This window comes from Rhinatrema bivittatum, chromosome 5 (genome assembly GCF_901001135.1).
Source record: "Rhinatrema bivittatum chromosome 5, aRhiBiv1.1, whole genome shotgun sequence".
Taxonomy (NCBI): domain Eukaryota; kingdom Metazoa; phylum Chordata; class Amphibia; order Gymnophiona; family Rhinatrematidae; genus Rhinatrema; species Rhinatrema bivittatum.
The window spans coordinates 385,531,713-385,555,097 of record NC_042619.1 but is presented as its reverse complement, the minus strand read 5'-3'; the positions used below and the strand labels follow the sequence as shown (position 1 = coordinate 385,555,097).

At 41.4% G+C, this 23,385-nt stretch overlaps 1 protein-coding gene across 1 annotated transcript in view; it reads right to left on the bottom strand.

Annotated features, from left to right (window-relative positions):
- Nucleotides 1-23,385, bottom strand: part of LOC115092484 (unconventional myosin-XVI-like) — a 334,559-nt gene that overhangs the window by 183,182 nt on the left and 127,992 nt on the right. Inside the window, exon 4 of the mRNA XM_029603324.1 lies at nucleotides 20,580-20,723. Within this exon, the coding sequence (XP_029459184.1) occupies nucleotides 20,580-20,723 (144 nt within the window). The remainder of the gene's footprint in view (nucleotides 1-20,579; nucleotides 20,724-23,385) is intronic.

Here is a 23,385-nt window from a genome sequence, read left to right as displayed (position 1 = left end):
CCCTCTTCTTTGTTGTTTATTTTGGTTAAGCTACGCAAAACCAACAAAAATAAATAAATGAAAAAAAAAAAAAAAAAAAGCATGAAAAATCCTCAAGTGAAATGGAATGCTGATTTTTATTTTTATGTTCCCTTTTCAGCACTTCCCATTTGGGACTCTTTTTTTCTATTTCTTCCAAACTGTCACAACTGGAAGCTTCCATTTTCTCAAACACCTATTTCCTGTTTCTCTTATCTTTATACTCTATGTTAAACTAATAGTATTTTAGGTTTTTCCAAACAGTAGTCTGCAAACATAAGTCACCTAATATGAAAACTGTTCCTGTCCTTGTCCTTTATTTTCATTTTTTTTTCTTACCCAGCAACGTTAGATTAAAACAAATGGCTTGGAGATAAAGACAATTTATAAAGCTACTTATCTGAATAAATATTGACTTATCCAAATAAACTGGCTTGTCGGAAAATTGTCCACACTCAGTCCAGCTCAAAATACTTGCAGGCATCCATAGTGCATAATATACATTTAGCCAGACTGAGGGAAGCATTCCTGAAGGCGTAAGGTAGGATTGGAAAACAAATGCTTGAAGATTGGATTTTCAAACCTATCAGGTGTATTTCGAAAGGATTTACACTTGTAAACGTAACTACTATTGAAGCAATTGTCAAAAGCCATTTAGGCATGTAAAGTGCATTTACGCAAGCAAATGCTATGGACTATTCATTGGTATATCTTGCAGCAATTTTCAAATGCCCCTTTACAGTAAAGTGCATTTACTCATGAAAAACCCAGTTTTATGCCTGGCCGCGCGTACATGTGCACCAAATTATAAGTGGTCGCATGCAGATCCTCTGCTGCATAAGTCTGTATAAGTCAGGGAATTTGAAAAGGGCCAGTTTTACTAGTTCATCCCCAGTTCACCAAGTGAGAGGTCCTCCAAGTTCCCCCCCCCCCCCCCCTTTGATAGCCTTCATGCCCCCCAGTTAACCCTGATCCTTAAAACCATGCCATCCATAGCAGGTTAAGTTATGTGGCAGGGGGCTTCAGCACCGCCAGGTCACGTCAGTATTTATGCGCACAGGGTCACACGCTGAAATGCCCATGTTCTGCCCACACCACTGCCATTCCTCGCCCCTTTTAAGGAGCATGCATTGCAGGAGATATGCGTATAGCTTGGTGACTTTTAAAATCCACTTGGCGCGCATGAGCCTGATATTTTTGCGCATCCCCTAATTAATGTGCACACTGGACTTTTAAAATTCACCTCATAGTGCATAGGCTTGGGAGGAATTTTTCAAAAGTATTTACGCACTGATTTTAATGCTCATAAAATGCACTTTAAAAGTGTATGTGTGATTTTGAAAATTAGGTACAAGCTCCACTGATTTTGCAACTAGGTGTGTTACATGCAAATTGTATTGTATACTAGGAGATTTTAACTTATATTGATGCTATCCCAAGGTCCATTGCTTGTAACACTTATTAACTCATTGTCCACCTTAGGTTTTGAATTAATCATATCAGGTCCAACACAAAGCAGGGCATACTCTCAATCTAATGTTCATTCATTTCAATTTGGACTGCGCTCCATCCATAAAATATACTCAAGTACCTTGGTCAGACTACTATTTAATTCAAACTAAGCTTTCATGTCCAACACCAGTAACCAATCACGAATCATTTTCATATTGTTCACCAAAAAAAAATTGGTGACCTTTCAAACGAAATAGAACAAAATATAAGTAACCTAAAGTTTTTAAATAGCAAGAATGCCACTATTTCCTGGATCCAATTTGTAAACAGCATAGCCGATAAATTAATTCCTCTGTAAAGAATAACTAGAAAAAACTCGAACAAAGACCACAAGCCATGGTTCAATAATGAAATTAAATATACGAAAACAATTCTGAGAAAAAAGGAAAAAATTTGGAGAAAAAAATCCTACATCAAATGTGGCGGCATATAGAAGTCTCCTGGCTTACTACAAGAAACTTAATACAAAAAAGGAATACTTTAGTATAAAAATCCAAGATTATCTTCATCTCAAAAATACTTTGTGACAATTCAGAAGCTTATTAGAAACCCTGCTGATAACGGTTCCCTTCCAGAATCAAAATGTACTGAAATAGCATATTTTTTTAAACAAAAAATAGTAGATTTATTAAATGGAATCAATAATACGAACCAAATAATTAACATGAGTATTAGAGAGTGCACAAAATGGTCAATCTTTGACTAAGTTTCGCCTTCAGAAATTGAATATTTGATAAAAAAGATAAATCCTGCAACTAATCCACTTGATAATATTCTCATCCCTGCACTAAAAGCAACAGCACATCTGATTTCTACTTCAATATAAAAAATATCAATTTATCACTTCAGGAAGGCCATTACCACCAAATACTCAAAAGTGCAATAATTAAACCAATCTTAAAAAAAATGGATCCTACAGTACTGAATTACCGACAGATCAAATTTATCATTCCTAGCAAAATTAATAGAAAATGTAGTACAGAAACAATTGACAGATCACCTTGAAAGCAATGTTGGGATTACTACCTGATAATCCCCTTTTCCTTAGTGTAGACAGATGGACTCAGAACAAATGGGATAGTATCCGCGTGCTAGCAGTTGGAGACGGATCTGACGTCAGCACGGGGGCGTATATATCCCCACAGGAAGCGTAGCTATTCAGTAATCTTCCTTGCAAAAGCTGTTATAGATGTGTGTACTGACGCTCAGTGAAAAAGTGAAACAGGATTCCCCTGACCAATTGATAGTAGCTGGAGACCTCCAGCATTCCCAACCGGAAGGCGTGGACACCTGGTAGAGTGCACGCTCTTATGGAAACAGATGACATGGCTTACCTTGAATCGGTGATACCCATGTACGCAGGCAGCTGGGCGGGATGCTGAGTCCATCTGTCTACACTAAGGAAAAGGGGATTATCAGGTAGTAATACCAACATTTCCTGGCGTGTAGCCAGATGGACTCAGAACAAATGGGATGTACAAAAGCTTTACTCTCAGCCTGGGCAGGAGGCTGCCTGAGGCCCATGTAGTACCGCCCTCGCAAATGCCGAGTCCTCCCCGGCCTGAATATCCAGACGATAGAACCTGGAGAAGGTATGGAGGGAAGACCAAGCCGCCGCTTTACAGATTTCCGCAGGCGATAGCATCCTGGATTCTGCCCAAGATGCTGCTTGTGCTCTGGTAGAATGAGCCTTGACTTGCAGAGGCGGAGACTTCCCGGCCTCTACGTACGCTGCTCTGACAACTTCTTTAATCCAGCGGGCGATGGTGGGCCGCGAGGCTGCTTCACCTAGCTTCTTCTCGCTGTACAGGACGAACAGATGGTCCGTCTTTCGTAGGTCTTGTGTAAGTTCCAAATATCTGGGCAGCAATCTGCCAATGTCGAGATGGCGTAACAAACGCCCTTCTTCAGATTTCTTCAGACCCGCCGTGGTAGGCAAGGATATGGTTTGATTAAGATGAAACTGTGAAACCACCTTAGGTAGAAAGGAGGGAACCGTACGAAGATGGATAGCCTCTGGAGTGATTCTGAGAAAGGGATCACGGCAGGACAATGCTTGTAGTTCTGAGATGCGGCGTGCTGAACACACCGCCAGCAAGAATACCATCTTCAAGGTGAGAGAATGAAGAGACAGGTCCCGAAGGGGTCGGAAGGTGGATCCGGCGAGGAAATCCAAAACAAGGTTGAGGTTCCACAAAGGCACAGGCCACTTCAGTGGCGGACGAATATGCTTGACTCCCTGCAGGAAGCGAGAAACATCCTGGTGCTTGGCGATGGTCTTGCCATCCCTCCTGGGACCATAGCAAGACAGCGCAGCCACCTGAACCTTGATGGAGCTGAGGGAGAGACCCTTCTGAAGGCCATCCTGCAGGAAATCCAACACAATAGGGATTGTGGTTGCATGTGGATTGGTGCCGTGAGTGTCGCACCATGCTTCAAATACTCTCCAGATCCGGATGTATGTGAGGGATGTGGAAAACTTGCGAGCTCGGAGGAGGGTATCAATCAAGGGCTCCGAGTAACCCTTCTTCTTCAATCTAGCCCTCTCAAGGGCCATACCGTAAGAGAGAATTGAGCCGGATCCTCGTGAAGAATGGGACCTTGATGTAGAAGGTCCCGGAGAGGAGGCAGGGGAAGGGGCTCCCCTGCCAGTAGTCTTCTCATGTCCGCGTACCAGGGTCATCTTGGCCAGTCTGGCGCCACTAGGACTAGGTCTCTGAATCTTGCGGATGACAGCGCCTAGCAGAGGCCACGGAGGAAAGGCGTACAGTAGAGTCCCTGGAGGCCACGGCTGAACCAGGGCATCGATTCCGTGTGAGCACGGGTCGCGCTTGCAGCTGAAGTATCTGGGTACTTGAGCATTGGACTGGTCTGCCAGTAAATCCATGTCCGGAAACCCCCAATGATCCACAATCATCTGGAAAGCCGTGGGTAAGAGCTGCCACTCTCCTGGATTTAGGCTTTCCCTGCTGAGGAAGTCTGCTGTGGTATTGTCCTTCCCGGCGATGTGGACGGCGGAGATGTCCTGAAGATTCACCTCTGCCCAAGTCATCAGAGGGGCGATCTCCAGAGATACCTGTCGGCTTCTGGTTCCGCCCTGACGAGTGATGTATGCCACCGTGGTGGCGTTGTCGGACATCACTCTGACTGCTCTGTTCTGCAGTCTGTGGGCAAATTGAAGGCATGCCAATCGGACAGCCCGGGCCTCTAGATGGTTGATGTTCCACGCCGACTCTTCTCTGTTCCACCGCCCCTGTGCGGTGAGTTCTTCGCAGAGTGCGCCCTTAGCCGCTTAGGCTGGCATCTGTGGTGAGCAAAATCCACGTGGGTGAGGACATCTTCGATCCCCTGCTCATGTGGGTGGACTGCAACCACCACCGTAACTGGGTCCGCACTCGGGCTGGTAGAGGTAGGTGCGTGGAGTAGGTCCGTAGACGGGGGCTCCAGCGAGAGAGCAGGGCGTGTTGGAGAGGTCTCATATGGGCCCTCACCCAGGGCACCACTTCCAGGGTGGATGCCATGAGACCAAGAACCTGCAGATAATCCCAGGCGGTGGGTCGACTGGCTCCCATCAAATACTGGATACACTGCTGAAGTTTCAACGTCCTCTTGGTGGTGAGACTGACCGTGTCTGCCCGGGTGTCGAACTGTACTCCCAGGTATTCCAGTGACTGGGAAGGCTGTAGGCAGCTCTTGCCGAGGTTGATAACCCAGCCCAGGCTTTCCAGAAGGGCTATCACTCTGCTTTGGAGACGGAAATTACTGAATAGCTACGCTTCCTGTGGGGATATATACGCCCCCGTGCTGACGTCAGATCCGTCTCCAACTGCTAGCACGCGGATACTATCCCATTTGTTCTGAGTCCATCTGGCTACACACCAGGAAATAATATTTTATTTCCTTCACAATTCAGCTTTAGAAAGCACCACAGCACTGAAATTTTACTCCTTGCTCTTACTGATACTATCTTAAGAGGATTCGATAATGGACAAAACTATTTACTAATATTGTTGGACCTGTCAGCATTTGATACCATGAATCATACAATCCTTTTACACAGACTAACTGAAATAGGGCTGATGGATACCACAATCAAACACAGGAGTCCAAAGGTCTTCACTTTCAGCCACTTTGTTTAACATTTATATGATTCCAATCTGTCATTTTCTAAGTGGATTCGGCCTTTTGCACTATGTATATGTTGATATTCAAATCTTAATTCTGATTAATACTTCAATTGAGCCAGCTTTTAAATTGACAGCAATGTATTTATCCATGATTAAACAACTATTAATTAACATGAAATTATTGCTGAATGTTGATAAAATCAAAATCATTATTGGACAGGAGAACATGCTGCACCAAACCTCTGAACATTATACTAGAAGATAATAAAACTAACCTTGTAATAGGAATCAATGCACACGATTTATGAGTCGTTATAGACTCCTAACTTAATCTAAAACAGCATATTGCCAACAAATTGAACGAAGGCTAACACAAACCATACACTCAAATGTTTAAAACCTTTACTGGACCAAAATAGCTTTAGAACAGTACTCAAAACTTTATTGATCTCCAACATTGACTATTGTAATACATTACTACTAGGTCTTCCTCAATAGACTATTCATCCTTTACAAGTCCTTCAAAATGCAGCAGCAAGGGTCTTAAATTTAAAAGAATATGACCACATCACACCTGTTCTGATCTCCTTACATTGGCTACCAATAAATTATCTCATAGATTATAAAACTTTCTGTATCATGCAGAAAATAATCTATAGTGAAGCTGCAGAATGCTTCAATGCTATCAGGCTACACACACCACAAAGGAACCTAAGATCCAGTAACAAGGGCCTACTGTCCATCCCAACCGTACAATCGGCACATCTAACGCAGGTTAGAAATAGAGTGATCTCCCTTGCTGGTCCAAAAATCTGGAATGCACTACCAGAAAAATTAAGATTACAGCAGAACCCGAAAACGTTTAAGAGATTTTAAAACATGGCTGTTTTGCATGGTCTATGACGAAAATGACCATGTCCAGTAACTTTATTCTGCAGGAAAGTTGATTTGAACTCTATTTTTAGATTATTCTGCCATGCTGATTATTAGGGATGTGAATCGTGTCCTCGATCGTCTTAACGATCGATTTCGGCTGGGAGGGGGAGGGAATCGTATTGTTGCCGTTTGGGGGGGTAAAATATCGTGAAAAATCTAAAAATCGCAAAACCGGCACATTAAAACCCCCTAAAACCCACAGGAGCCCATTCCGGACCGCTGCCGTTCCGGACCGCCGCTGGACCCGCAGGTTATTTAACTCATTTGGGGGGGGGTTCGGGAGGGTGGGGGATTTAATTTAAAAGGTCGGGGGTGGGTTTTAGGGGGTTTTAGTGTGCCGGCTCACGATTCTAACGATTTATAACGATAAATTGTTAGAATCTCTATTGTATTGTGTTCCATAACGGTTTAAGACGATATTAAAATTATCGGACGATAATTTTAATCGTCCTAAAACGATTCACATCCCTACTGATTATCTTTATTCTGTATCCTTAAGCTCTGTTATGCTTTAGGTATGTTATTGTACTTTTTAAATTCTATTTCCTTATTTTTATATTGTATTATTAATGTATTTTATAGCAGCTGTTTTTATTACACTGGGGAAAACAATTTTTGTTGAGTTAAATCTGACACTTGTTTTTGACTAACTTTTGACATCTGAATCAAAAAATGACCCCAGTTTTTCTCTATCACGTCAACTTAAGGTACAGGATACCCTCCCTTTGTCCCAAAAATCGTACAAAATGTACATACAAAGGAAATAAAAGAAAAAATTACCTGAATATACTGTTTAGAGTTATTTTATTCATACAAAGGAGATATTGTTACTGTAAGTCAAATTGTGTACAAGTAATACATTTCTGCTACCAAACATACATATTAATGTAAAAATGTATGCTTATAGCTTTTCTGGCAGTGTTCAATCTGTGGACAATCTCACCTGATGCTCTAACAATAGTCAGCCATCATATGTACATGCCATCTACCCTGATACCGTGCCTCCATGACCTTCAAATTTTGGTGGAACCGTTCACCTTGCTCATCACTGACTGCACCAAGGTTTTTCGGAAAGTCAGCAAGATGGCTATGTAGAAAATGCAGCTTGATGCTCATGTTGCAACGAAGCATTTTGAAGCTCTCCAAGAGTTTCTGGACAATTTCGGTGTAATTCTGTGCTCATGTATTTCCAAGAAAGTCCTTGTCAGGTTTTTGATTGACAACGAAGCATACACAAATTCTGGCACTTACCGCAAAGTGCGAAAAAGTTCTCAGTTTGTGGTAATACCTATGCGAAGTGCTAAAATTACGCACTTTGTAATAAACAGCCTATTACCATAAAACACGCCCCTTTTCCTATTGCATGTGATATTTAGTGCATTTTAATAAATTCAGGCCTGATAGGCTGTAGAGAAAAAAAACTTGACGTGATAGAAGAAAACTAACTGCAGTTTTGAAATCAGCATGCCTATTTAAGTCTAAAACAGCTGAAAAATCGAACTCAACAGGAATTATGTTAAAAATTGTTCCCCAGGCGGTGGTGTGGACACAGAGACTGTTTGGGAGACAGAGGAAATATCGCAAAGCTGTCCGAACCTGCCGGGTGAGACACCAAGCCCTCCTGTGAGCCAGCGGAACATCTAACTCCGCCCCCGACGACCCTGACGTCAGTGGAAGGGGCGCAGGCGCCTACAAAAGCGGCGCTTGAAAACTACCTCAGTGCGGTGGTGTGGACACTGAGAGACTGTTTGGGAGACAGAGGAAATATCGCAAAGCTGTCCGAACCTGCCGGGTGAGACACCAAGCCCTCCTGTGAGCCAGCGGAACATCTAACTCCGCCTCCGACGACCCTGACGTCAGTGGAAGGGGCGCAGGCGCCTACAAAAGCGGCACTTGAAAACTACCTCAGTGCGGTGGTGTGGACACTGAGAGACTGTTTGGGAGACAGAGGAAATATCGCAAAGCTATCCGAACCTGCCGGGTGAGACACCAAGCCCTCCTGTGAGCCAGCGGAACATCTAACTCCGCCCCCGACGACCCTGATGTCACCGGAAGGTGCATAGCTGCCTACAAAATCAGCGCTATATCGGCGCACCGCAGCCGCCAGCGCGCCGCCAAGCCGCGCGCCCTAAGGGGCGCGCCGGCTTGTTCCGGCTTAGGACGCGGAGGGCGGAAGGAATATCAGTTGTCCACACAACTTGCCACAGTGAGGATCCAGTAAGGGTTGACAATTAAGAGGTACGTGGTGGCTGTCTATCTTGCTGTATCGCTCAGTTTTGTCTTGAGCGAGTATACTAGACATTAGCTTCCTTTTTTTTTTATGGGGAGGAAAAGAAAACCGAGGGCGCCTTTCCCAATGACCCCCTCGGCACAAATCTCAGGCCCCATGGACGCCCACGTTGCCCGTAGTAGCCCTATACCGGTGAATCAGCCGCTAGATGGACGAGGAGGAGAATTTGAGCTCCCATCCATTTCAGGCTCAATGTCACCTTTAAGCCCGGTAAGAGGATCGCCTCCCCAAAATCCAGCAGCTGAAATAAGAACCCCGGGAACTGTGGAGACGCCGAGGACCTTAGATGTTGCGTCGGCGAATCAGTTGGTGAACAGTGGGGTGAATGGAACAGCTGTTAACCCATTAAACATCTTAAGTGGTATGGTGGGGAGGAATATTCAGGGCGGAGAAGGACTAAACACAGAGGGAGAGATACAGGAAATATCTTAGCCTGAATTACAAATCCCAGAGCTGCCTCCAGTTCAAAGACCAGGAGAGATTTCATTGCTTTCAATATGGGAAGCAATTTCAGAGTTGCGGAGTTCTTTAACACAGCAGTTAACTCCTATAGTTAAGAGGTATAATGAAATGGGTCAAAAAGTTGCTGTTATAGCACATTCCACTATAGAATTAAATCAACAGATGTCTAATTCCCGAGTACAAGTGAAAGCTATCCAGCAATCTCAAGAAGCATTGATTAAGGATAACATTAATCTAGCATTGAAAGTGGAATCATTAGAAAATTCCGTTAGAAATAAAAATTTAAGAATTATAAATTTTCCGAAAGTTCCACTAGTTAATCCTAAGGATATGTTTAAAAGATATCTAATTGAAGTTCTAAAAATCCCAGAGAACGCTATACCTCCTATAGCTAAAGCTTTTTATCTACCACCTTTTAGGAGAGTACCTGATACACAGAGGGAAGGATTAGATATTATACAAACAGTAGAGACTCCAGCACTAGATTTGACTGCGATTATTGAAACTTCCGACTCTGAAATTGCTGTTCCAGCTACTTTAATCGTATCTCTAGTCTTAGAACCAGATAGAGACTGGCTACTGAGATTATTCTTTAGGCACAGATTAGAACTGTTTATGCAATTTAAGATAAATATATTTCTGGATGTGTCTCGTCAAACACAAAAAAGACGTAAACAGTTTTTATTATTGAGAACTGCTGTGCAACAGATTGGAGGGCTTTTTATTTTGAAATTCCCGTGTAAATGTCTGGTCAAGTATCAGAATGTTTCATATATATTTTTTGATCCCCCCCAACTGTCTCAATTTCTTGTTGGTAAAATTCCTCTTCCTAACTCTGTGGAAACTCCAGAACCGTAGTATCCTGAAAAGAAAGGTCCTTAATAAATGTTGTGCTAATACATCTTAATTGTCATATAACCATATAGTTAAATATGTATGTGTAATATTTCCTAAAGTTGCGTTATGGATCCTCCAATATTGAGGACTTAAGATATAAAGTTATGATGTTTGATATCTGCTAAAAGATATTTTTTCTTTTGAGTTATTTATGTATAACTTTATTTGTTTCAAACAAGGTATTCTTGTAATGTATCTAAAATTCATAAATAAATAATGAAAAAAAAAAAATTGTTCCCCAGTGTTATTTTAAATTTCTAATTTATTCCTGTAAACCGTTGTGATGGTTCCCTCCAAAAGACGGTATATAAACATTTATAAATAAAATAAATAAATGCATCGGTTATAAAAACATGAGGATAGCAGCCATCTACCTTTCAGAGAAAGGGAAAAAAACCATGAGGGTTCATATTTAGCTCTGTGTGGCTTTGCTAATTAGCAGGCTTAAATTATCCAGCTAACCTATAGGTGCATTTTAGAAGCCCAAGCGTCCATGTACGTGCACAATTGAGAAAGCCCCCAAAAGGGACAGGATGAGGGCACTGTCTGGGCAGGGCAAGTGCAGCACATGGGCCTTCTGGATTTTAATATGAAATGTTTGTGTGAGTATTTACGTGCACAAGCACATGCCGGGGTGCGTTGCCGTGCAACTTTACTACTGCTATGGATGAAGTGTAAGTAATAAAATGAAAAAAAGCTAAGCTAGTTGGGGGCTAACAGGGGGAGAGGGAAGCTAATAACCTAGGGAGGTTTGGAACTCCTATCCCTTAACTGGGCGAACTAGGAAACCTAGGAATGGCTTTAGCATGCACCCTTTATAAAATTACCCCACTTATGCGGTAGAGGCAGCATTTGCGTGCATATCCATATGAAACTGTGCACACACATATGCACGTTCATCCGATTTTATAGCATGCGCACATATACACATGCATATAATAAAATGGCCTCATTCTCTGGCACGAGCCGGCATACATGCGCACCCATGCAGCTGTTTAAAAGTTACTGGCCCTGCCTGTATATTTAGGGGTGCAGGCGAGCCACTAAATATACACAGCTACCCTAAAGTTAGCCTTCTACCTTTATCCAGCTAACTTTAGAACAGGTCCATAGGATAACCAAACTTAGGAGGGGTTATTTTCTAAACGTTTATCGCGTGCGTTAGGGCCCTAACACACCCGATAAACCCCTATCGCACGTGAAAAGGGCCTTTTCGCGTGCGATAGGAAGCAAAGGTCCGGGAGGGGAGGAGTCGGCCGCAGCACCGCTGCCGGCGATAATGTGAGGAGCATTATCGCCGGCAGTAACGTGGAGAATAACACCACCTTTTACGGTGGTGTTATTCGTGCAACAGGCTGCAGCTGACCACACTGCGGCCGGTGAAATCGCACCACCGCAGTGCAAATGGCTGCGGCCTTTCGCAGGCAAGCCCCCCCCCTCGCCCCCTTTTTCGCGGGATTCATCTTTCTGCAAGGCATGTTGAATCCAGCCCTTAGCCGCATGAATTAACCAGATAATTCAGCTCTTCCTGCTCATGCTCCCAGAATGCCCCTAACTTATCCAGCCAAATTTTATCCAGATAAGTTATCCATCTAGAGTTCAACTGGATAAGTACCCAAATACTTATTTAGCCAGATAATTTCTGAGGTATCTGGCTAAATGCTTCTTGATATGGACCTCCTGATTAATAAATTAGTTTAGAAAATGCCTATTGCTAAACTGATCGCTCCTGTTACTGAGTTATGAACCTATTTTTGTCTACTTTTTTTTTTTTTTTTTTTTTTTTTTGAGTATTTCATTGCATTATTAAATAAGATTCTGTTATTTCTGGAAAAGTACAGTTGTGAATTGATATTTCATGGCATGTTTGTTAGTAATTTGGTTGCTGTGATAGTCTACTTAGCGATACAAATACCAAACATAATCTAACACTTCTCAATGGGTGTGCCAATACTATAAACAATAATGAGAAAGTCTACTTAAATACATAGAAATAATGATTAACAAAGGAATTGTTGACATCGTTATATTGAACAAACATCCTCCATTACATTTCTCACTAGATTTCGAGAGCTATGCTACCCACTTCAGGTCTGGTAATATTCTTGAGAGCTAGTGACAGATGTATTAAGTTAGCCCAATAAAATGCAGGGAAGTGCTTTCTTTCGAAATAAAACTGGACATTCCTGTTTTATTTCATTTCATTTTGAAAACGAAATAAAATAAATGTGAATGAAATGTCACTTGTTTTTTTGTTTTGTTCTCCTCATGCAGCTCCGACCAAGGCGCCCCTAGATGCTCCTCCTTACCCCTGTAGAAAAAAATAAAAAATTCACGTCCCCCTGGATGCCTTTTACCCAGCATTGATCTTTGAAGTCCAAATGGGGCAGAAGTTGCTCCTGCTCCACCAGGTTGGTATTTTAAAATGCTATTGGTAGGGCTGCCATTTTGTGGTGGTGTTCTTGTGCATTAATAGTGACATTGATGCATGCATGACTGTGAATGCATGTTAAGATACCCAACATAGATGTTTAATGCACATGAATGTATCAGAGCAGCAGCTTAGGAAATAGGTCTCGGTGATCTTTGGCAAGCTTGACCTCTGCTGCCTCCGTAAATCAGCGGCAGTGGTATAAAAACAATTGCATAAAAAGCTCTCTCTACTTTCTCTTCCTTTGCCTGTTGATTTTCCATAGTGTCTCATCAGCAGTTCACGCCAAACTAGGCCATTTATTTATGACTGCTGAACTGTTTATTTTAATTATGAAATGCTATTTTCATGTGAGACCTGAGGTCGAAATCCCCTCCCCAAATAATTAAAGTTGGGTTTAAAGAAAGAAGAGCTGTAATTAAAAAGCAGAATCTAAGTCAATATTTGATTTCTAGGGCACTTGGATCCAGAGAATTTTTTTCCTCTCCTGACATTTTTATTTTGATGTCAAATTCTAGCCATCATTTTTAGCAGTGCTAGGATTTATGGCAAGTAATTCAGCGATAACACCGAAGTACAATAGTAATTCATCAGAAAAATAAGTGTGAAAATATATTGTACATGTGGCAACAGACACACAAAAGGGCTGAATTATTGCTGGTTTGAAACTTGTAAGCAGTATAATTTATTGGAAGGCGGCCTACAAACGGAAATAAATAAACAAGCTGGCAAATAAATAAATAGTGCCAATTGCCAAGGCTTCAACCTGAGCTACTGAATTATTCAAGCTCAGAAATTTATATAAGAAGAGGCATCTGTGGCAATATATAGTCAGGCTTTTAACATCATTCTTCAAATCAGATTCCTAGCTATTTAAAAAAAAATGTGCTTTTTTCCTTAGCCTCATTACCCTCTCCCAATTTGCCCTCAAACCCAAATCCATAAGAGACTCAGAGCTGAGACGCATGCGGTGAGGGACTATTTTTTTTTTTTTTTTAAGTATTTACTATTTAAGGCCTGGATTAATCAAACTGCACTAAATATTGCATGTGATAGGAAAAGGGGCGTGTTTTATGGTAATAGGCAGTTTATTGCAAAGTGCACTCTCTTAGCGCTTTGTATAGGTATTACCGCAAAATGCAATAACATTTTTGCACTTTGTGATAAGAGCCAGAATTAGAATTGTAATTCTTACCCAGAACCACTGGAGAGAAAGAGAGAGAGAGTGGGAAAGGGGGAGAGAGGGAGAGAGATAGAGAGAGAGGGAGGGAGAGGGAGAGAGAGGGAGAGAGAGAGAGGGAGAGGGAGAGAGGGAGAGAGAGAGAGAAAGAGAGAGAGACTAGCTATAAGGCCCTCATATAAGGTAGGTATTTATACCTCTATATGAGGCCCACCTAGCTACTCAAGGTGAGGTTTAGGTATTAGTGCAGGGGTTAGGGGCCACTTTTACATGCAGAGTGCGACGTACGAACAGAACAGTGCACTCTTGTGAAGATTTGATGACCTTCGGCGTGAGAAAACTCACCCAAAGATGAGATTTGTGCAATGTTCTCTCAACCTAGGTTGAGAACATTGTACAAATCTCATCTTTGAGTTTCCTCACGCCGAAGGTCATCAAATCTTCACAAGAGTGCACTGTTCTGTTCGTACGTCGCACTCTGCATGTAAAAGTGGCCCCTAACCCCTGCACTAATACCTAAACCTCACCTTGAGTAGCTAGGTGGGCCTCATCTACCTACCTTGTATGAGGGCCTTATAGCTTCTCTCTCTCTCTCCAGCTGAAAATATTGCAAAGTGCGATAAAGCCATATCACACAGCTTAACGCAAATGAAAAAGGTGTAGTTAAAATCCACATTAAAGCTGTGCGATATGGCTTCGCAAATTGCAAAGCTGGCCCACTTGGCCAGAAATCCTGCCCCAAACTCCTCCCCTTTTCCTAATTTGCATTGCACCATGCGTTATGGTGTTTTTGCATGCATTAAAGGTACTTTTCACATGCGAAAACGCCTTAACACATGCGAAAACACCATATAGCACTTTGATAAATGACCCCCTAAGGTTGAAACCTTCGCATGCAATGCTACTGCTCACAAGTTTCGAGCCAGTTCTGCTCTAACCCCTTTGTGTAACAGCAATTAATGAGAGATTTAAATGTGTTATTTTCCTTTTTAACCATGTTGAATATGTTTTTGGCAAAACAGAAGGGGCCTGCAGCAAGCATTAACATTTAGCAAGTTCTACATGACACATTAGATACAGCATGAGAAAGCCATGCAGCCTAAAGGCAAACTAATTGCTAAAATCAGACATTCCAAAATGTTCTGAAGTGTGGAAAATAAACCTGCTAGCAAATGCTTTCTTTAATGGAGTGAAAAGCTGATAAACATATTCAGTACACTACATATTAGAACTTTGCTTATTCGCTGTAATTTATCTGCCAAGATTATATTTTACATTTTATTTTGTATCTATGGCATTGCACTACAAAAATAAATTAGGCAGAGTAGATGGACCTTATGATTCTTATCTGTCATTATGGATGTGCACTCATCTGACACGAAAATATAAAACATGGCGAATGAGCCTGTTTTTGTTTCGTTGCAAAAGAACCGAAAAATAAAAAAAAAAAAGTAACAAATTTGTAAATGTTTCATTTTCTGGAAATAGTGTGCCCTATTAACAAACAGAGCATGCTATTAACAAAACAGTGCACCCCATTTACAAATAGTGTGCAGATTCAAGTTGTCAAGGATCTCTCAATGGGTAAAAGTGAAACAAATGGGGTTCCACAAGGTTTGGCTTTGTTGTCCACTTTAATCTATATTCTGCTCCTATTTGTAGGATATTGGTTAGCCTTAATATAGGACATTTTATTTATGTTATTATCCAAATATTTGAGACAAAGAAAGATATCTGGCCAATACTTGGCAGCTGGTATCACAAAGTCTGACCGGTTAGGAAGTGGATAATAGCAAATATACTGGCACTCAATTTTAATAAAACTGAAGCTATTAGCAGATTTCTCAAATCTGATGTTCCCTTATAATTTGTGTATGGTAGGTCTACAATTTAAATTGTATGTAAATTAGATAATCTTGGCGTAATCTATGAGACAGACCTATAGTTCTGTCTCCAGATAAAGAATGTAGTTAAGAAGTTGTTTTTTAATTTGCCTGAAGCCCTATTTATCACCTACTGGCATCTGCACTGCTTCAGTTTATTTATTTGATTTAAATTCTGCTTCTAGGTACTTCAAAGCAGATTACATGCAGGTGCTGTAGCCAGTACCTGCATGTACCCACTAAGGGGGTCATATTTAAAATTGCGTTAGGGTCTTATTGCTCGCGTTATGGCGATAAAGCCATAACGCATGTGATAAATATCGCATTGCAAAATGCATATGCAAATTTGAAAATTGTATTCAAGTGGGAGGGGTTTGAGCAGAGTAAATGGAAATGAGGGCTGTTTAACATTGCGTGCGATACCATAGAGCACGCTAACGCAGGATTTAACTACACCTTATTTCCTAGCAATAGCTGTGCATTACGGCTAAAACAGGATTTATCACAAATCCCGTTTGAGAGAGAGAGAGACTGGGGAAGCACATACTAGTCAACTTTTTATACCACTGTAAGAGGGGGCATTCTGGGTGAGGTTTTGGTGGTGCACTAGGTTTTTTTTTTTGGGGGGGGGGGCGCAGGTTTACATACACAGAGGTACAAACAGCACAGTTACCATCAGTAAAGATTTTATGTGATTTGGAGTAATGAAAGGTATAAAGAGATCTGTACAATGTACTCTCAACCTAGCTTGATGCACTCTCTCTCCCTAGCTGCTATCAAGCTAGGTCAAGAGTACAATGTACAAATCTCATCTTTGGGTACCTTTCGTCCCTCCAAATCACATAAAATCTTCAGTGATGTCTTCTGTGTTGTTTGTACCTCTGACTGTGCATGTAATACTGCGCCCCAAAACCCACCACCAAAACCTCACCCTGAGTTCAGAATGCCCCCCTCTTACAGTGGTATAAATAGTTAACTTATATGACAGCCTCTCTCTCTCAAATTGCTAGTGATGTGAACTATCACAGGTGCAATAAATTTAGCTCGCATTGCAGTAAAATACTGATGCAGTACCTGAGAAATTAGCCTAAGCATGCCCCTTTTTCTATGTGGAGCTATTTTCATGAAAATTATAGCAAAATGATAAATCTAGGCCTAAGTTTATACCTGAGGCAACAGAGGGTAAAGTGACTTGCTCAAGTTCACAAGGGATTTCAACCTTGGTTGCTGATTTTGTCTACTCTGGACAATTGTAACTCAGTGTTTACATTGAGCTTCCTGATTCTACTAGTTTTTAAACAGGCATCTAGTTAAGTAATCGATCAGATTATGGCCTTTGGCACTAGATAAAGTGCTGATTTGATCATTTAGCTTGTTTTTGTTTGTTTTATATTGTGATTTTAATTTATGAATGTTTTTATGTAACTCACCTCAAACAGTGAATATTGCAAGCAATAAATAATTTATAATAATAATAGTGTGCGCTATTTCCCAAAAGCAAAACAAACATGAAAAAAACATGCCATCAAGAATGTGTGAACGTGCTCGCTTCAGCAGCAGATGTACTAAAACTGAAACAATACAGAGAAGATTAATCTTAGACTGGCAACATGAATATTGTATCGAGACACTTACGCTTGCAAGTTATAAAATCAGGTGTACACGTGCACACACCGGGTAGCGTGTGCACGTGTACACTCGCACGCAACCTTTTAAAATCTAGAGGTGTGAATCGTGTGATCGATCATCTTAACGATCGATTTTGGCTGGGGGGGGAGGGAAATCGGATCGTCGTGTTTTGTTTTGAAATCGTAAATCGGAGGAGGGCGGGAAAACCGGCACACCAAAAAAACCCTAACACCCACCCCGAACCTTTAAAACAAACCCCCACCCTCCCGAACCCCCCCAAAATGTTTTAAATGACCTGGGGTCCCGGCGCGATGATCCCGGCACGGTCCCGCTCTCTGGCTACGGCTGCTGTGAAGAGAAATGGCGCCGGTGGCCCTTTGCTCTTATGTGACAAGGCAAAGGTAGCGCCAGCGCCATTTTGATTCCTAGGTCCCGATGTCACGCGTCCAGGAGATCGCTCCCGGACCCCCGCTGGACCCCCAGGGACATTTGGCTAGCTTGGGGGGGCCTCCTGACCCCCACGACTTGCCAAAAGTCCAGCGGGGGTCCGGGAACGACCTCTTGCATTCGAGCCGTATTGCAAAATGGCGCAGGCCGTATGGCCTTTTTGCAAAAAAGAATGTATGAATGTTTTTACATCTGCCATTTAACGTGCCAGATTCAAACTTTCATTGTTTTCTTCAACCTGGTGTTTGGGGTGCGGCTTCTGATGAGTGGAACAGGTAGCTTGCTAGGTAGGAGTAGAGGCAAAGAGTATGGGGGGCTAACTGGGAAATCATTGACATTACCCATATGTTTGAAGCGTAATTGACTTTTTTTGTGGATTTGACCTTCTGTCTGATCCAAGGTTTGCTTTCTCGGTGAATGGCACAGCATTTCAGAATGAGTATGTGTGCATCTAGTGGGTGGAGCTGACTCTAGCTGCTGAGGGTGTGGGAGAGTGTCACTGGGGCTGATTGATGAGTAATAGAAACTTATGGATACTCATAATGTCAAGATCTGAAGAGGTAGACTGAACAGAGGCGGAGGTACCCCTTACAGAGCATATACAGGACCAGGTCACAGTTTTTGGATCTGTCTGTCTGAGAAGCAAGTCTTGCACAGGTTCAGGTTCAACAAGGAAACCATACTTTACTTCTGCCTGCCCCCTCCTCTTCCCCTTGACACCATACCTCAAGGTCTCTACAGCCCTGGCCTGTTTTACAACTGGCAACTTCCAGAAACCTCTAGGTGTCATGACTGGAATATAGCTACCTCCATATATATAGATCAGTTTTTGGCTGTATTTCTTATGAAAACACATCAATATATATATATCTTTCTCTTGGAGTACAAAAACAGCAAAATTATAAGTGATTTCTATCAAATGGAATATTTTCCCTCAGTTTTGGGGGCTATCGATTGCACTTGCATCCTTATAAGTTTCCTGTAGGCAACAAAGGCCACCTTCTGCAACCGTGAAGGCCTCCACTCCCTCAACATGCAAGTGGTCTGCAATGCCAAGGGGATCATGGACCTACTGCCCAGGTTTCCAGGTCCTGCAATGATGCCTTCATATTTGTCCTCCAACAGTTTGCCTATATTTTGTTCTTATGGCAAATTTGTGTGAGCAGTGGAAAACAGATGCTCCCACAGTGAAAAGAGGTGTTCGTGAGGGTGTGATATTATTATTAAGCATATACTTCTGAATTTTCAAAAGTATGCACATATTTTTCTTGGGAAATCAGCTAGCACAAATTAGCAAGTATAAATGTGTGCAAGCAGTATTCCTAGGTTATTTTTAAATTGCAAGTATGCATGTATTTTCACTGAAAATGAGTGTAAAGTCCATGGGTAAAATATACCCATGGATGTTTTCTGCACTCCTGCACTTTACTTACCCTTGAGCTTATTTAACCTGTGTTACTTAGAAGTTACCGTTCCTCTCGTTCTCTCTACTTCTATCTATTGTTGGGGTCCCTTTCTGACCCCCAGTTACTCTTTAGTTCTCCACCTCCCCCCCCCCCCCCTGTTATTTGTAATTTCCACCTTTTGTTATCATGTAAACCGATATGATGTGTATTTTAATGTCGGTATAGAAAAATTGTTAAATAAATAAATAAAATCACGGGCCGGTACAAAATTAGTCCCAAAATTTCTAGCTTGCCTCAAAAGGAACAAATCATTGTAGCACCACCGATATGGAGTTATTAGAAATTCTGCCTGGCACCAAAAGAGCTAACAAACCAGATATACTGACAGTTGAAAAAAAACAGTACATAAATGCTGTGTCTGAAAAAATATTTATAGCATTGATGATTGTTGCAATGAGAAAGTACAGCAGACAAACACACTTGGAGAGCTGTTATAACCAAATGACAGTGCTCCATAAAAAAGCGTTACCCCAACAGTCAAAGACAGGCAAACACAAGCAGCACACCATGAAAAGTGTGCGTTGCCACAGGAAAGAAATGAAGCGAAAGAGCAATCGTGAGGCAGGAGGAAATGCAGACAGCCAGGAACATGAAGATCGGGAAGCCTGCGCTGTCTGCCTCATGAAATATTAGTGCAATGCACCCCTCGTTTTCCTGCTCTTATCCCAGTAGCAGTCTGAGGGCTTTTTTTTGTCTTGCATCTGAGAGAGGATTTAATCATGATCACCTTACAATGCATGAATGGCATTAGGTTGGGAACACTGCAAACTCATTGCACTCAATGGTCACATCAAAGTGAATCAGTTTCCAGTAATATGCACTATGTGAAAACAGTGATTCCTAAAATTGCTATTATAAACAAATACATCGATAGATAGTTACTTGGGGGATAATAGGATCTCCTTCTTAAATGTATGATTTAGAGATATTACCCATGACATGAAAGCTAGGGGGAGGATACATTTTTGAGGCACCTAATTCAAAATTATAATTTGAGAATGAAGATTTAAGAGAAGGAAGAAATAACATTTAAATACATGACAGTGGGGACAGGGTAACAAAAATATAAACCACTGAATGTCCTGTACTGGTTCAGAGTTTAGGAAAACAGATCAGAACCTATAATCAATCATTACTGGGCGATAGGGTACAAAATAATGCCTAATGAAGTGGCCTCTTAGTCAATGGACTTGCAAGTTTCATTCAAAGGCACGGAATCTTGTCTGGGTTAAGAATAGTTTAAGTTTTAATTCAGTCTAGTAACTGTCAAACATGTAATATGCTTTAGTGGCTTCACTTACTAGCAATAGTAGCAGGACAATGTCCTGATTATCACATGCACAGGCAACGTGCATTGGTGTCCAAAACTCTTCATCCTGGTGGTTTACATTCACTCCTCTGTCTATAAGAATTTCAGCAGCAAAGGCATTGTCATACCGAGCACACTGGAAGAGAAAAGAGCCAGGAAGAATAAACTCAATGAAAATATATTTGCATAATATTAAGATTTTTTTTCAATGTTCACCTAGTGTTTTAATTGAAGAGGTGTTTTCATGTAGAGAAGGCTGACAATCTTTCTGCATTGGTTTTCCCCAATATGTAGGAAGCATATAGTTTCTTTTTTTTTTTCTAAAGTTTAACTCCGCTTGACAGATTAAAATTGCTGCATCCTACGGAGATAAAAATATCTAGAGATAGGGAGCTTCCCCAATGCTTCAGTTTTGATTCAATTCAATTATTTTTCCTAAAAGACTCCACTACATGTCTGGCAGACTGCATAACTTCAGGCCTTTTTTTAAAAATAGAATACGGTAGATAATTAAGCATGATTTAGCTAGGTAAATTGGATGTTTTGAAAATGCCTTGCCACTTACCTGCTGAAAGTATGCATGGGGATCCAGAAGGCTCCTACTTTTGCTCATGGGATGGAGGGTGTAAGTATAAGTAATGAGCATAGGTAGCATCTTCAAATGCATGCACATTATTTTGTATGGATAAAGTACCTGCAGAGAAAGCAGGTACAAATCTCTAAGGATACTTTTTTTCCCCTGGGCAATTTTCAAATGGGAAAATTTGCTCATGCTATCTCTTTGAAAATTGGTGCAAATTATACCCATGGATTTTACTTCTTTATGGGAAATTTTGAAAATGACCCCTATTATATTTAGGACTATATAGATAGTTATAGATATAGTTTTATATACAGTCATTTTGAATGGTAATATCTCCAATCGAAAACAATGTTATGGTGAACCTATAGCATGACTGTTTAATGAAAGAAGTTACCAGTTTGCCAGCTCATGCGACTGCTTTTTTTTTAACATGATCTCACAATGTCAAATAAAGACAGTGCTCATGATTTCAGTCTTAGCAGATAACTTGCTATGTGGAACTACTTTAGACCTACACAGTTCAAAATAGCATTTTTTGACTACACTTGGAATGGCAATACACATCAGCACACTGAAGATGATTTTCAAATTAATTTACCCAGGAAAAATTGGCTGCTGAAAATGTCGCCTAATCTACGGATAAAGGTATCCATGCTGTTTCACAGCACATAAAGGACCGGGTACTTTAACCCATGCTACAAATGGCCGGGCCAAGGGTGAGAGGGAGGCTGCAGCTAGCAAGCAACACATAAGAATTACAATTTTAAACAATGCAGACTTTGTAGCTGATGCAAAGCCAGTGCAAAGACTTTGGGTACGGTGCCAGTCAACCCTCACGTTTTGAAAAGGGAAACTGTGTGGAATTTCCCTTTGAAAATTAACTCGGAGGTCTCGGTTATAAAAAGCACCCATGGACCAGCAAGCATTGCAGGGAGTTTAAAAGTTAGTCCTATTATGTACCACAAAGTGACTGAAGTATGTGCATGGACGGACAGACTGGGAGAGATGGAATTTGCAGAAAAGTCTTGGGATCCATAATATATACAGTAACTTTCAAAACTGGTGCGCGGAAGCACATGTGCTTGCATTTGTCGTCCCAAGCTCAGGGACATGGCTATTTTATAACTTGCGCCCGTATATGCACACATGTTATAAAATAGCCTGGCCGGGCGATCATATGCGCCAAATTTTAAATGGCAAGTGCACACATGCCGCTTCTGCCATATAAATCGGGGGATTTTAAAAAAGTGGCACAAACTGATGCTATTTCCAGTTTTACCAGTTTGTCCCCAGTTGAGATAGATCTTCCAATCCCCCTCCGTTGGTTTAAAAGCCTTCACTCTCCCCAGTTGTCCCCGACCCTTAAAACCCCCCAGATCTGCCTATTTATTTTATAACGTATACTGCATCCATAGCAGAAGTAAATTAGGCAACAGGGGGCATCGGCGTGCGCCAGAGTGTGTCAGCATTTACGGGGACATCTCCGCTTCACGCCGTGAAATGACCCGGCCCCGCGCAGACCACGCTGATGCCCGGCCCCGTTTTTGAAAACTTACGAGATGAGCGCACTGCGACATTTGCATGCATATTCCGGGCAGCTTTTAAAATCCGCTCAGCACACATGAGCCCAACATATTCATGCGTCCCCTAATTAATGCAGACACCAGGCTCTTAAAATTCACCTTTTAATGAATAAGTAAGCTAAATCCAAGCAATGTTACATTTGTATTCCAAAGAACTGAAGAAAACAGTGCAATTGAAAGCATTTGGAACAACCTGATTCACAACTTTTGTAATAAATCAGTCCAATGCTTCACTCTAGACAGTACAGCTGCAGTATATTTCTGAAGTATTTTTTTAAGAAACCTAAAAAGCAACTTCTTATAGGCCTATGTTATGGAATACTCTGTCCGAGGATATTTAGACGCTTGATGATTATAATGTGTTTTGTAAAAAAATTAAAAATTAGTTTAAGGAAGCATTTCAGGAGTTAATGTAATTGATGCCCAGAGGGGGCACAATGGTCCAGCAACTTATTTAACTTGGAAATTAGCTGTCGGTGGTATTTATGCAGGTAACAAATGCTTTGATACTGCAATGGCAAAATTTAGTATGATTATAATTTAAATTATTTGTTTATATGTAATTATTTGTTTTATCTGGAATCTACTTAACATGTCGGAATACAAACGTTTTAAATAAATACTAAAGAAAT